This window comes from Oncorhynchus gorbuscha, linkage group LG02 (genome assembly GCF_021184085.1).
Source record: "Oncorhynchus gorbuscha isolate QuinsamMale2020 ecotype Even-year linkage group LG02, OgorEven_v1.0, whole genome shotgun sequence".
Classification (NCBI taxonomy): Eukaryota; Metazoa; Chordata; class Actinopteri; order Salmoniformes; family Salmonidae; genus Oncorhynchus; species Oncorhynchus gorbuscha.
Window position 1 is genome coordinate 71132514 of NC_060174.1, and position 14447 is coordinate 71146960.

Genomic DNA, 14447 nt, shown 5'->3' on the forward strand with positions numbered 1-14447 from the left:
CTGGCTATCCATAAAAAAAAACTGAAAAATATTGTGCCGTCTGGTTTGCTTAATATAAGGAATTTTAAATTATTTATCATTTTACTTTTGATACTTCAGTATACTTAAGTATATTTTAGCAATTACATTTACTTTTGATACTTAAGTATAACCAAATACTTTTGGACTAGTAGTATTTTACTGGGTGACTTTCACATTTACTTGAGTCATTCTCTTAAAGGTTCTTTACTTTTACTCCAGTATGACAATTGGGTACATTTTCCACCACTGCAGTGCCTTTTTGCCGAATTAAGTTCTGTAATGTGTTTTGTACCTTTTCTTTCTCAAGGTTACCCGAACATTGTGGCGACGTACGGCCGTGGATACACTGGATTCGCCCCGAGCTACAGCTATCAGTTCCCTGGTAAGTTCTCTGCTCTTCACATGTCTGTCTTACAGCCCTGTTTAGCTCACCTCCCTCCCTCCCTCCCTCCCTCCCTCCCTCCCTCCCTCCCTCCCTCCCTCCCTCCCTCCCTCCCTCCATCACACACACATACATGCACACGCACACGCACGCACGCACACAAACACACACACACACACACAAACAAACACACCAGATAAGCTGTGGAGTGAGTGATAAGTGTGTTACGTGTCTGGATTTCTGAAACAGCCTGTTGAAAGCTGCAGTATGTGGTGTAAATAGCTTACTCTTTTTAGCCCGTGTATGAACGCCACCATGACCAAACGGCTAAAATGGAGGAGGGATTTTCAAGCCCTCCGCCTCACTCCCAATATATGCAAATCCATCTGTCGGGAGGCAGAAAAATGGCAGACGTACACACAGTCACACAGAGTCAGATTGGAAGTATTTTTATATCCAGCCCTATGTGCATCAAAAACTAAAATGAGTTAAAAGCGTTGACTTGGAGCCGGGTGAGTCCCGGTTGATGAGCCCAAATGGAGCACATGTTGTGTGAAGGTGAGCAGCTGTACCTGCAGCCTGCAGTGGGAGGCAGAGCGGGGTGGCGGGTGGGGCCCTCTGGCCAGGGAGATGTGGCGCTGTGATACAGCACGCCTCAGGCAGGCATCCTGTTGATTTCATGCTTTATTTAAGCACTTTACACAGAGTCTGTTTGCCGTGCCAGACATCAGTCCCGCCACTGATAAGGCAGAATGGGAAATGTCTGACAGCAGCTCAGATCTATGTAATAGGTTTTTGAAATAGGGACAGGGGTGGACAGGGGTGGGGGGGGACACAGGTGTTACCCCCTGGGGTCAGACATAATAATTTGTCATAGGTGCCTGGGCTGAGAGCTGTAGGAGGACAGGAGGACTGGGAGGGAGAAAGAGGAGGATAGAGGAAGGCCAGGAAACAATAGATTACTCATCTCTTTGTAGAAGGGTCCTACCAACATGAAAGATGTTCAGACATGAGAAGGGCCCGATGGAAATCTGCAGGGATGATTTCCTGCTAACCTATACCTTTACATCTGTCTGCATATAGAAGTAATGTTTGGCTTTATTTGCATTAGTTTCATTTGCTTTTATATTCCAAATCTCTTCAATGGGACATTTTATGGGGAGATGTGACCTTTTACCACATAATACAGAATCTTCTGGCCCTAGACATGACATGATGAAGCACATTACTGTATGTTGTTTATGACACACTTAGGGCCTATAGATGTTTTAATGCAGGAGGTTGGTCGTGTTAAACTTTATTTAAAGGGCATCATAAAGCTGTGCAGTTGTTCAGCTGTTAAAACGGCCACCAGTCTCCAGGCCTTTGACAGAGTAATTGGAACTTTTGAAGTATAAATCAAACTCCATGTTAAATGCTCCATCCCTAGGCCAAGTATTGATCATGTTGCCTTCCCATCCGCATGGAGTCGCGGACGGCAGTTTATATTCAAATCAACGGGCCCATGCTGGAGAATTTTGTGCTGTACACCGTAAGTGCATTGAAATAGATGAATAAATGCTTGAATAAATAAATAACGGGGTGTTGTCTGTGGATGGAGCGATGAGAGTGGGGTGAATTGTCAGGCGCTAGAGAAGCCAGTGATGTGACTAAGCCCTGAGAAGGGGATTGAAATATCAGCAGCCTGTGATTATTCCCCCTCATACATACACGGCCTGACGTCAATGCGCGCACCTGGGGTAAACCCGACTATCCCTTCATTATACACACACAGCACCTTAACCAGAGGGGCAATTTCACCTTCTTACATCCCCCCTACCACGTCCCCCTCCCTGTCTCCTACCAAAGGCTATCTCCGCCCTATATGCCAGCCTCCACACTCTTCTCCCTCCTGCCTCCCACATGACCCCCCTGCCTCCCTCCCTGCCCCCCCCCCCCAAAACCCCTGCCTTCCTCTGTTTTCTCTGTCTCCTCCCAAACTCCCTGTCTCTCTCCTCCCTCTAAACCACCCCTATTTAGATGACTACTACACTTCCACTAGGCCTCCTGCCAGTGTCATTATTGTAGACTGGATAGGTATGAAAGCACAAGCCCATGTGGAAACCTGTCTCCTGGTGTCTGTGGGGCTGGGGTAGAAACCATGGTCCCCACCCAGCCAGCCTCAGATATGATGATACACTGATGTTACAGTGCAGGTCTCTGGTCGGGAGATTGACTCAGTGGAGGCATGGGAGATGTAGGGATGGGGAGATGAAGATATGGGGAGATGGGGAGATGAATAGATGGGCAGATGAAGAGATGGGGAGATGAATAGATGGGCAGATGAATAGATGGGCAGATGGGCAGATGAAGAGATGGGGAGATGAAAAGATGGGGAGATGAAAAGATGGGGAGATGAAGAGATGGGCAGATGAAGAGATGGGCAGATGAATAGATGGGCATATGAAGAGATGGGCAGATTAATAGATGGGGAGATGAATAGATGGGCAGATGAAGAGATGGGCAGATGGGGAGATGAAGAGATGGGGAGATCAAGAGATGGGCAGATGAAGAGATGGGCAGATGAAGAGATGGGCAGATGGGGAGATGAAGAGATGGGGAGATGGGGAGATTAATGTGGCTGGTAAAAGAGCAGGTGCAATGTTTCCTTCCTCCTTCTGATCAGACAGGAGGAAGAGGGCGCTGCGGCAGTGAGAGGTGAAGCGTCAGGCAGGGCGATGGTGGAAAGTTAACTTTTCACTCCTAGCAAATCCCCCCTGGCTTTCCCTGTAAAACGATCTTCTACTCCTGCCTCCCCACTACCACCACATAGCGTATTCCTCTTCCAGGCAGCCCGTCTCTCATAGTCCATGACCTTGATGTAGAACATGCAAGGTGAAAACACATTTTCTCGGTCCTTGTAGCTTCCAGGGATTTGCAGTAATCTCGGTTGCTTGGGAGGTTAAAAATGGATTTTGGCCAGGGGAGTGGAGCTCATTTTGTTTTGAAGCACCGACTGTAAGACAGAGAGGAAGGGGATAGAGTGGAGCTTGGAGAGTGTTGCATATGGCTGCATATAGGCCACTGGCACTCATTTGCCTAATATCTATGTTGTCTTTGGATACATGAGTGGTTTTATGGTGTCATTAGTATTGCGCAAGTCATTGAGTTTTTTTATTGACGTTTTGTGTCAGTATTTGATTGGATGGACTGGCTTGGTGCAGGTGGCTTTGTGCTGTACGCTGGTATTGACCTCTATTGTGATTGTGAAGTTTTATTTTAGGCACTGTGATAACTTTAATATGATCAGAACTTAATTTAGAACGGTTTGCTGGCATAGAAGACCTACTGTAATGTAAGGAGCTAATTCTTCACTTATAGTACATTTGTTGGTGGACAGATTATCTGTTTTTTTTCACACACATCTACACTATCACTGAGGTGGTGTGTGTGGAGCAGTTTTGTGGCAGAGTACTTTTTTACAGTGTTTTTCCTGGCCTTTTCAACACATCCTGCTGTTTTCACAAATATCAGCCGTGCCAGCTCTGTTCGGTGGCAGATAAGAGTACTGGAGACCACAGTATGCTACTGTACCGTCCGTCCCCTGCGTATTCTCCAACCCACGTGCCCCTCTCTCCTTCCACCACCTCTACCAACACAGCCAGTCACTCAGCAGCCCAGAACACTCCCTCATTTCTATGGGACAGAAACAGACGTTTGAAAATCAGGAGTGAGCATCTCTCTCTGTGTTACTATAAACTTGCTCCAATCCAGCAGGGAATACAGATCGCCAGAAACCCTCCTGAAACCCTCAATAAAGACATGGGCTAGACCGGAGAGACAGAGGACCAATCTTGACCAGGGGTTAAGGGGTCAGGTGTGAGAGTCTTCCCCACACTAGCTGCCATGGCGTCACCTCCTCCAACCTGACCCTCATCATCAAAGGTGATGCGAGAGGAAATAACATCCGCCTCGTCTTCTTCACTTTCTCTGTTTTATTCGTGCACGCCGAAGCGCTGCGACGTCATTATGGAGATAAGCCATCTGGAAGAAGTGTTTGGGAATGCCAAGCTGGCAACAGTTATTGTGTTCTCCTGCATAGATGTCTCCCCCATTTCAGAGATGAAGATTCTTCCGGCTTTCATTTCAGCGATGGCTGCTGTTTAAATCCCTGGTGTGTATTGATGTGTACGTAGACATATACACACACACACATGCCTAAAGATGCTGTGAAAATAGACCAGTGGCCTTCACCCCTTCTTCATGCAAACATAGGCACGCAACACACACACAAATTACCTTGGTGTACACACACACCACATACACAAACACACATTTAAGTTATATATCAAACATAGCCATGCATAATGTATGTACAACCCCCCCCCCACCCCCCCCACACACACACATCCTGACCCTAGGCCAGTGTTCTCATTAAAAGCAGGCGCTGCGTGGACTTGACATCCTGACGTGTGATGTGGAAAGAGATGGTGGAGGATGGAGGGGGTTAAATGCACATCCAGTCTAATGGTACTGATGGGTAGACACCTCGCCATAGCCATCTACTCAACCGTCCGTTCCAGCCAGCTATTTACAGCATTTGGTTTACTTAGTGTATATTGTGTGTAGGGGGGGGCAACTCTCTGTGTGGGTATGAGGATGAGATGAGAGTGGTTATGGACTCTGATCCAGGTGAATAAAGAGAGAGAGAAAGATTGCAGGTCTGTAAAGAGGGGGGGGGGTGTCTGTTAGCAGACTGCCTGACACCACACTGACTCACAGATTGTCTCTAATTGGAAAGGCTGCTCATTAACCCAATGGACGTGTGGAGGCAGTGGCATTCCACGAGTCACAGGCCTTAAAATAGGGCATGACGAGCGGCATCATCTGCACACTCACACAGCACTTCTCTCCAGCCATGGTTCTGTCATCATTAACTCTGGTGAAACTGCAGGTCTGACGTCAGTCTGCAGTGCGGTGTCACAACTTATGTATCTCTGTGAAGCCCTGCAGGCTGGTCCCAAATCAGCTCCACTACTCTGTGTAGTTATATGTAGACCAAGAGCAGGCCCTGCAGCCTGGTCCCAGATCAGCTCCACTGCTCTAACTGTGTCCCTCCTGTCTCTGTAAACACATGCTGCAGTCAGAGCCCAGTGCAGTGTGCTGTTGGCTGTCCTAGCAGGGCTCTGCCGGCTGTGTGTCTATGCGGAGCTACACAGGGTCTAATGGATAAGGCATCTCCAGCCCAGTGTGTGTGTGGGTGGGTTGGGAGGGGAGCCACGGCATCTCTGTACCTGGCTAATGCTCAGTGACATGCTGGCCGTATGGATGGCCCAGCCCTGAGCTGGTGGGAAAAATTAAGCCCCAAAGTCTTAATCCTCAGTGTGAGCTATAGACAGATCAGCAGTGCAGCCAGAACGCAGCAGCCCACTGTGGAGCTTGATGCCCCAGCGTCTGCTATGGTTAAGATGAGCTGCTGTGACAGAGGCAGACAGAGGAGACAGTGTTGCTGTCAGCCCAGTGTCCTATATTGCAGGGGTTCTCAAAGTGGGGTCTAGGTACTGCAGGGGGTACGTGACCAGATCTCAATATACACTGAGTATACAAAATATTATGCTCTGTCCATGAGATAGACTGACTAGGTGATTCCAGGTGAAACCTATTGGTTACTTATTAAATCTACTTCAATCAGTGGAGCTGGAGGCAGGTTAAAGAAGGATTTTTAAGCATTGAGACCAATGTTCCCTCTAAGCTGCACGCAGGACTGCCTCGCAGAAGAAATATCAGTGCGTGCAGAGAAGCACGAGATTGAAATTTCTAGAGTTTTCCCTGTACTCTACACAGATCGGTGCACCATAACCAATCAGAGCTGCAGTAGGCCTATATGCAAATACACCATTTCCATGTATGGATCTGTGCCATTCACTTTGAACTGGACTGTGTTTACAGCATGAGTGGTCGTGAGTAGATACACTTGTTTTGAGGTTAAAGCGAGAGCTACATGTAGTGTGCACATTTGTACATTTGTTCTTATCCTTTGCTAGTTAGTGAGTTATTAGCCCAGATAATTTGTAGTCAGCAATGGGGTAGTGATTGCTTCCTACAAGAGCACAAAACGTGTGCATTTCTAGGCATCTTTGAAAAGCGAGTCAGGTAAAGAGCTTCTTTTTTTTTTAAAGGGCAGTGATATATTTTGAAACAGGTTTGACTAAGCTAAGTAGCCAATAGGCAGAGGGTAGCGTAACTTGTCTGATTCTCTGTAATAATGGTATGGGAATAATGATGCATTTTATTTTGTAAAGTGGTTTCTTGCATCAAAGAACACAACAACATGTTCAGTCACCTCCTTGTCTGAAGGACAAGTGGATAAACAGGTTAATGTCAAGCCCTGCATGTTTTTTCAAAAGTCTCATTGAATGTAGGCCTACAATTGAACACTTATCATTGGCTGCTAATGTAGGCTGAATGATAGAACAGCTATTTCCAAATGTTATGGAATGCATTTTCGCCATTGGTTTTTATGGTAGGCCTACATTATGATCAAATAGCCACACTAGCCTACCACTGTTAAAACTAACCAAAGGCTCGTATAGAATTTTCACAACGCTGGATGTTTGCGCTCAGCAGACCTGACATTTTCTCAGCGGTTACATGTTTTTGAGGGGAACATAGCTTGACACAATTCAGATGGTGGATAGGCAAGACAAAATATTTAAGTGCCTTTGAATGGGATATGGTAGGTGTCAGGCGCACCAGTAAGTGTCAAGAACTGCAACGCTGCTGGGTTTTTAATGCTCAACAGTTCCCCGTGTGTATCAAGAATGATCAACCACCCCGAAGGACATCCAGACAACTTGACACAACTGTACGAAGCATTGGAGTCAACATAGGCCAGTAGCCTTGTAGAGTTCATGACCCGATGAATTGAGGTTTTTCTGAGGGCAAAAGGGGTCTGCAACTCAATATTAGGAAGGTGTTCTTAATGTTTTGTGCAATCAATGTGTATATATATATATATATATAAGTATGACAGATGCTCATCGAACATCTCATTCCAAAGTCATATGAGTTAATATGGAGTTAGTCCCTCCTTTGCTGCTATAACATCCTCCACTCTTCTGGGCCATGTAGTGTATATATATATACAGTACCAGTCAAACGTTTGGACTGATTCAAGAGTTTGTCTTTATTTTTACTATTTTCTACATTGCAGAATAATAGTGAAGACATCAAAACTATGAAATAACACATATGGAATCATGTAGTAACCAAGAAAGTGTTAAACAAATCAAAATATGTTTTATATTTCAGATTCTTCAAAGTAGCCACCCTTTGCCTTGATCACAGCTTTGCACACTCTTACCATTCTCTCAACCATCTTCATGAGGAATGCTTTTACAACAGTCTTGAAGGAGTTCCCACATATGCTGAGCACTTGTTGGCTGCTTTTCCTTCACTCTGCGGTCCAACTCATCCCAAACCATCTTATTTGGGTTGAAGTCAGGTGATTGTGGAGGCCAGGTCATCTGATGCAGCACTCCATCACTCTCCTTCTTGGTCAAATAGCCCTTACACAGCCTGGAGGTCTGTTGAATAAACAATGATAATCTCACTGAGCGCAAACCAGATGGGATGGTGTATCGCTGCAGAATGCTGTGGTAGCCATGCTGGTTAAGTGTGCCTTGCATTCTAAATAAATCACAGACAGTGTCACCAGCAAAGCACCCCACACCATCACACCTCCTCCTCCATGCTTCATGTTGGGAACCACACGTGGAGATCATCTGTTCACCTACTCTGCGTCTCACAAAGACACGGCAGTTGGAACCAAAAATCTCAAATTTGGACTAATCAGACCAAAGGACAGATTTCCACTGGTCTAATGTTCATTGCTCATGTTTCTTGGGCCAAGCAAGTCTCTTCTTATTATTGGTGTCCTTTAGTAGTGGTTTCTTTGCAGAACATTAACCATGAAGGACTGATTCATGCAGTCTCCTCTGAACAGTTGATGTTGAGGTGTGTGTCTTACTTGAACTCCGTGAAGCATTTATTTGGGCTGCAATCTGAGGTGCAGTTATAACTTTAAGGAACCTTCACCTCTGCAGCAGAGGTAACTTTGAGTCTTCCTTTCCTGTGGTGGTCCTCATGAGAGCCAGTTTCATCATAGCGCTTGATGGTTTTTGCGACTGCACTTGAAGAAACTTTCAAAGTTCTTGACATTTTCCGGATTGACTGATGTTATAGTCAGTCAATCTTATAGTAATGATGGACTGTCATTTCTGTTTGCTTATTGGAGCTGTTCTTGCCATAATATGGACTTGGTCTTTTACCAAATAGGGCTATATTCTGTATACCCCACTACCTTGTCACAACACAACTGATTGGCTAAAACACATTAAGAAAGTCCACAAATTAACTTTTAACAAGGCACACCTGTTAATTGAAATGCATTCCAGGTGACTACCTCATGAAGCTGGTTGAGATAACGCCAAGAGTGTGCAAAGCTGTCATCAAGGCAAAGGGTGGCTACTTTGAAGACAAATTTTAGCTAAGGGATATACAATATAATATTATTCATCTACAATTTATTTTCTTAACCCTGGGCAACATGGGCCTGGGAGGCTCACAAGGACATTTTTATCCACAGTACTCCACCAATTATCAATTGTTCTGCTCCAATACTTTTGTATTCACAAAATCATATATATTTTTTAACATAAATACAATGTAATTTAAAGTAACTATCCAGTGAAAATCTCACTTTTAAAGGTTCATGTTCTGTAAACTCATACCCAAATAATGTTGTTGACTCGTCATATACTCGTATTTGTGGCCAAAGCATGAATAAAGAATCAAAACAAAAAAACTAAAACGTGCATCTCTAACAGAATGCCTGTAACTCACATGAAGATTTCTCATGACCAGTATATTCCCACACCATTCTATTCTTGGAGTAAGCCCACACCATTCTATTCTTGGAGTAAGCCCACACCATTCTATTCTTGGAGTAAGCCCACACCATTCTATTCTTGGAGTAAGCCCACACCATTCTATTCTTGGAGTAAGCCCACACCATTCTATTCTTGGAGTAAGCCCACACCATTCTATTCTTGGAGTAAATGGAGTAAGCCCACACCATTCTATTCTTGGAGTAAGCCCACACCATTCTATTCTTGGAGTAAGCCCACACCATTCTAAGCCCACACCATTCTATTCTTGGAGTAAGCCCACACCATTCTATTCTTGGAGTAAGCCCACACCATTCTATTCTTGGAGTAAGCCCACACCATTCTAGTAAGCCCACACCATTCTATTCTTGGAGTAAGCCCACACCATTCTATTCTTGGAGTAAGCCCACACCATTCTATTCTTGGAGTAAGCCCACACCATTCTATTCTTGGAGTAAGCCCACACCATTCTATTCTTGGAGTAAGCCCACACCATTCTATTCTTGGAGTAAGCCCACACCATTCTATTCTTGGAGTAAGCCCACACCATTCTATTCTTGGAGTAAGCCCACACCATTCTATTCTTGGAGTAAGCCCACACCATTCTATTCTTGGAGTAAGCCCACACCATTCTATTCTTGGAGTAAGCCCACACCATTCTATTCTTGGAGTAAGCCCACACCATTCTATTCTTGGAGTAAGCCCACACCATTCTATTCTTGGAGTAAGCCCACACCATTCTATTCTTGGAGTAAGCCCACACCATTCTATTCTTGGAGTAAGCCCACACCATTCTATTCTTGGAGTAAGCCCACACCATTCTATTCTTGGAGTAAGCCCACACCATTCTATTCTTGGAGTAAGCCCACACCATTCTATTCTTGGAGTAAGCCCACACCATTCTATTCTTGGAGTAAGCCCACACCATTCTATTCTTGGAGCCCACACCATTCTATTCTTGGAGTAAGCCCACACCATTCTATTCTTGGAGTAAGCCCACACCATTCTATTCTTGGAGTAAGCCCACACCATTCTATTCTTGGAGTAAGCCCACACCATTCTATTCTTGGAGTAAGCCCACACCATTCTATTCTTGGAGTAAGCCCACACCATTCTATTCTTGGAGTAAGCCCACCATTCTATTCTTGGAGTAATTCTATTCTTGGAGTAAGCCCACACCATTCTATTCTTGGAGTAAGCCCACACCATTCTATTCTTGGAGTAAGCCCACACCATTCTATTCTTGGAGTAAGCCCACACCATTCTATTCTTGGAGTAAGCCCACACCATTCTATTCTTGGAGTAAGCCCACACCATTCTATTCTTGGAGTAAGCCCACACCATTCTATTCTTGGAGTAAGCCCACACCATTCTATTCTTGGAGTAAGCCCACACCATTCTATTCTTGGAGTAAGCCCACACCATTCTATTCTTGGAGTAAGCCCACACCATTCTATTCTTGGAGTAAGCCCACACCATTCTATTCTTGGAGTAAGCCCACACCATTCTATTCTTGGAGTAAGCCCACACAATTCCAACACAGAAAAGCTGCTTTTTAACATTCTTAATTACCATTTTTTTGGAAGGAAAAATAGTTGACTCATATTGTAATGAATTTACATGTCATATTTTGAAGAAATCTGTAAACACTGGACAGTTACTTTAAGCTTTAAAACGGCAAGTTTTTCTATTTGCCTCATGGCAAAATGTGTAGAATTGTATGGAATTAGCTTGAAAACTACAACATTTTCTCTCCAATGCCAAGCAGCATCCTTTAAAATGTTCCTTCCTAGGGTCCACGACTTGGTTTGTCCAGCCATGCACTGCAAGTCATGGTAAAACTCCTTTTTTATTTGATTATTTCATCTCACTCAAGTTGTGTTCTTATTATGAGGGTGCCCCTGATGAATTTGCTAACACAAAAGGGGTCCACAGGCCCCAAAACATTTGAGAACCCCTGCTCTATTGAGCTACCAGACTGGAACAGAACCTCCTCTGCTCTGCCTCTGGCTCCGGACCTACAGGAGAGGAGGAGAGAGCAATATGTTGATGTTATGAGACTGAAGAGTCTCTTCTTCTTTCTTCTTGAGGCCAAACACCCACCAGGGTTCTGAAATCAGCAAGTGCCCTCTTCCAGCCTCCTCTCCTTTTTTTCTTTCCTCTCCTCTGTCCTCTGGACAGCACTAATGGTTCTCCAGTCCTCTATAGCCTCTTCTCCCAGCGCATGGCTCAGCAGCTACACTCACTCATTAATACAACACAATCCCTCCCCACACTGGGCCTCCATTTTGACTCATACATTGTTTATGACTTCCTCAATCAGTGGCAGGTCGTATAGCAGAATTGCTGTATAACTCACTGAGTGCTCGGAGCCTGACTATGCCAAGTACAACCAATGTATTACTCTCACATTAGGGAGAGAACTGTTTCGCCTTGTATTGAATGGCAGTAAAGGTGTAATTGTGTACCGTAAAACATGGTTTAAGCAGTGGCGACAGTGATGAGTGTGTAGTATGCCTGCTACACACTAGCGTGCACACACACGCACTGCTCCTGTCCCGTAGAAATATACACCCCTCAGCTAGGGGATTAATCTGAGCTCTGAGTTGCGTTGATGACCTGACACTTTAAGCTACTCTCTTTCATCTTAGCATACCTCAGTTTGTTCCCCTTGTCTAAGTTTGTTCCTCCTTGGTGTACGGAGAGGACCATTATTAATGCACAACAAATTAAAGCTGTTTACTTGGGTGTTAATGACAGGGGGCCTACTGTAGGTGGCCTAGCCTAATTAATATCAACGCCCCAGGTCCCAGGAGAACCACACTGGGATCTTGTTAGGAGGGCGGTGTCCAGTAGACACACACACACACACACACACACACACACACACACACACACACACACACACACACACACACACACACACACACACACACACACACACACACACACACACACACACACACACACACACACACACACACACACACACACGCACATTTGTTTTACTATCCTTGTGGGGACCAAACAATTGATTCCCATTCAAAATGATATATTACCCTAACCCTAAATCTTACCCTTACCGTAACCCTTAACGTAAGCCTAAATGTAGCACTAAGCATAACCCCTAAGTCTAAAATAGCCTTTTTCCTTTCCTGGGGACTGGCAAAATGTCCCCATTTGTTTTACTGTCCTTGTGGGGACTGGCAAAATGTCCCCATTTGTTTTACTGTCCTTGTGGGGACTGGCAAAATGTCCCCATTTATTTTACTGTCCTTGGGAGGACTTCTGGTCCCCACAAGGATAGTAAAAAAACACACCCTCTGCACTTGGCTCTTTGATTCAACAGGATCCCACAGGCTTAAAACTGTCATGTTTTAAGACCTGATTCTAGATCAGATTGGGATGTTACACCGACACAGAGTTCCAGATAAAGACCCAGCTGTATGTCCTGGCCGGGTCTCTACTAACTCTAGATCAGAGACCAGCATAAAATTGATGATCGGGAGGCACGACCATGTCCATCATGACTATGTAAATCATGACCATGCCAGGTTTATGGTATTACATGTATATAACCTGAAAACTACTGAGGCTGGACATCTCCATACTCCTGATTCTCTCTCAACTCTGCAGCAGATTGCCTCGGCACTCCATGAGCTGTGTCTGTGCTGAGGATTATTTATTTTGTTAGACAAAATGTTCTGACTGCTCCAGTGCACTCCAACACCGTCGGTATAATCGGTCTGAAAGTCTTTCAAAGTTAAATGGTACGTGTGAACATCTCTCTCAGGATCCAAGTAAGTCACCCTCATAAACTATAGACGCTATAAGACGCGATGACAAAGTAATATAGGCCGGGGTCGTTTATCATTCCCTCACCATACAGTAGCTGTATGAAACGCAGAAACGTGGCTCGTGTGCCGCTGCTGGGTAGACGTGTGCGTGTTTACAGAGGTGTGACCGCTAGTATTTGCTGGACCAACGTTTGTAATGGTTGAAGTGTTACAGTGTTGTGGCTGTTGTGGCATTAATATATTGCTTCATTGTAGTTCATGAGGAAACTCACCTTTCCTCCTCAGCTACAGTAGCTAGATGTTCCTTCTGTCTTCTGCTCTATAGAGGAGGAGATAGGGCAGGGAGCATCAACTACGGGCCTATTTGTTTCTTGAGTGGATGGTCAGGGGTCTGGAACGTAATTGCAAATAATTTGTAGACTGCAAATTGACCCTAACAAGCCCAAACAGATATGATGTTTGACTGGTGACCCGTGTATATAGCTAAGTTATTGTTACTCATTGTGTATTTATTATTACTTTTATTATTAGGGGATTTTACTTTTCAATTATTCATCTATTTTCTTTCTCTCTGCGTTGTTGGGATGGACCCGTAAGTACAGTAAGCATTTCACTCTTCACTCGTGTGACGAATACACATTTATTTCATTTAAAACATCATCTCAAACCTTTTGTATATGATCACATACAGTATATCTATCTTATTATGCGTGGGAATACCTTGGAACAGATTTGCAAAATTAAAATCACTTGGAGTTGATTTGCTGGTGTTTTTACAGTCTTTTTATGTCCAACAATAAAAAAATTAAAAACTCTGGGGCACAAATAAAATCACCCGCGGGCCTTCAGTTGGGCAACCCCGATATAGGGATTTGGGATCTTTCCAAATCTCTTCGCTTCCTGTAATTACCAGCATAAATCCAGGCTTTTCTAGGCTCTGGGCTTTCTCCCTATTTCTATAAATGACTTTCCCTCTCCCAAATCAAAACCCATGAAGTCCTTATAACAACGGATCAGTGTACCAAACAGTTTCATTCCAAACTAAATCATTTGGCCTCCATCGACACAGAAAGAGACACTGTTCACACCAGCAGACAGACACAAATGTGTTCTCAAATACATACTCACACACACACACACACACACACACACACACACACACACACACACACACACACACACACACACACACACACACACACACACACACACACACACACACACACACACACACACACACACACACACACACACACACACACACACACACACACACACACACACAACTACACTAGCCGACATGAATAGACAACCCAGTCT

General features: G+C 44.5%; 1 protein-coding gene across 13 annotated transcripts in view; it reads left to right on the top strand.

The window, feature by feature from the left end:
• The window catches only part of LOC124008625 (RNA-binding protein Musashi homolog 2-like), a 343271-nt gene that overhangs the window by 295017 nt on the left and 33807 nt on the right, over window positions 1-14447 (top strand). For all 13 annotated transcript variants that reach the window (XM_046320058.1, XM_046320069.1, XM_046320047.1 and 10 more), the window contains exon 10: window positions 329-403. In XM_046320058.1, the coding sequence (XP_046176014.1) occupies window positions 329-403 (75 nt within the window). The remainder of the gene's footprint in view (window positions 1-328; window positions 404-14447) is intronic.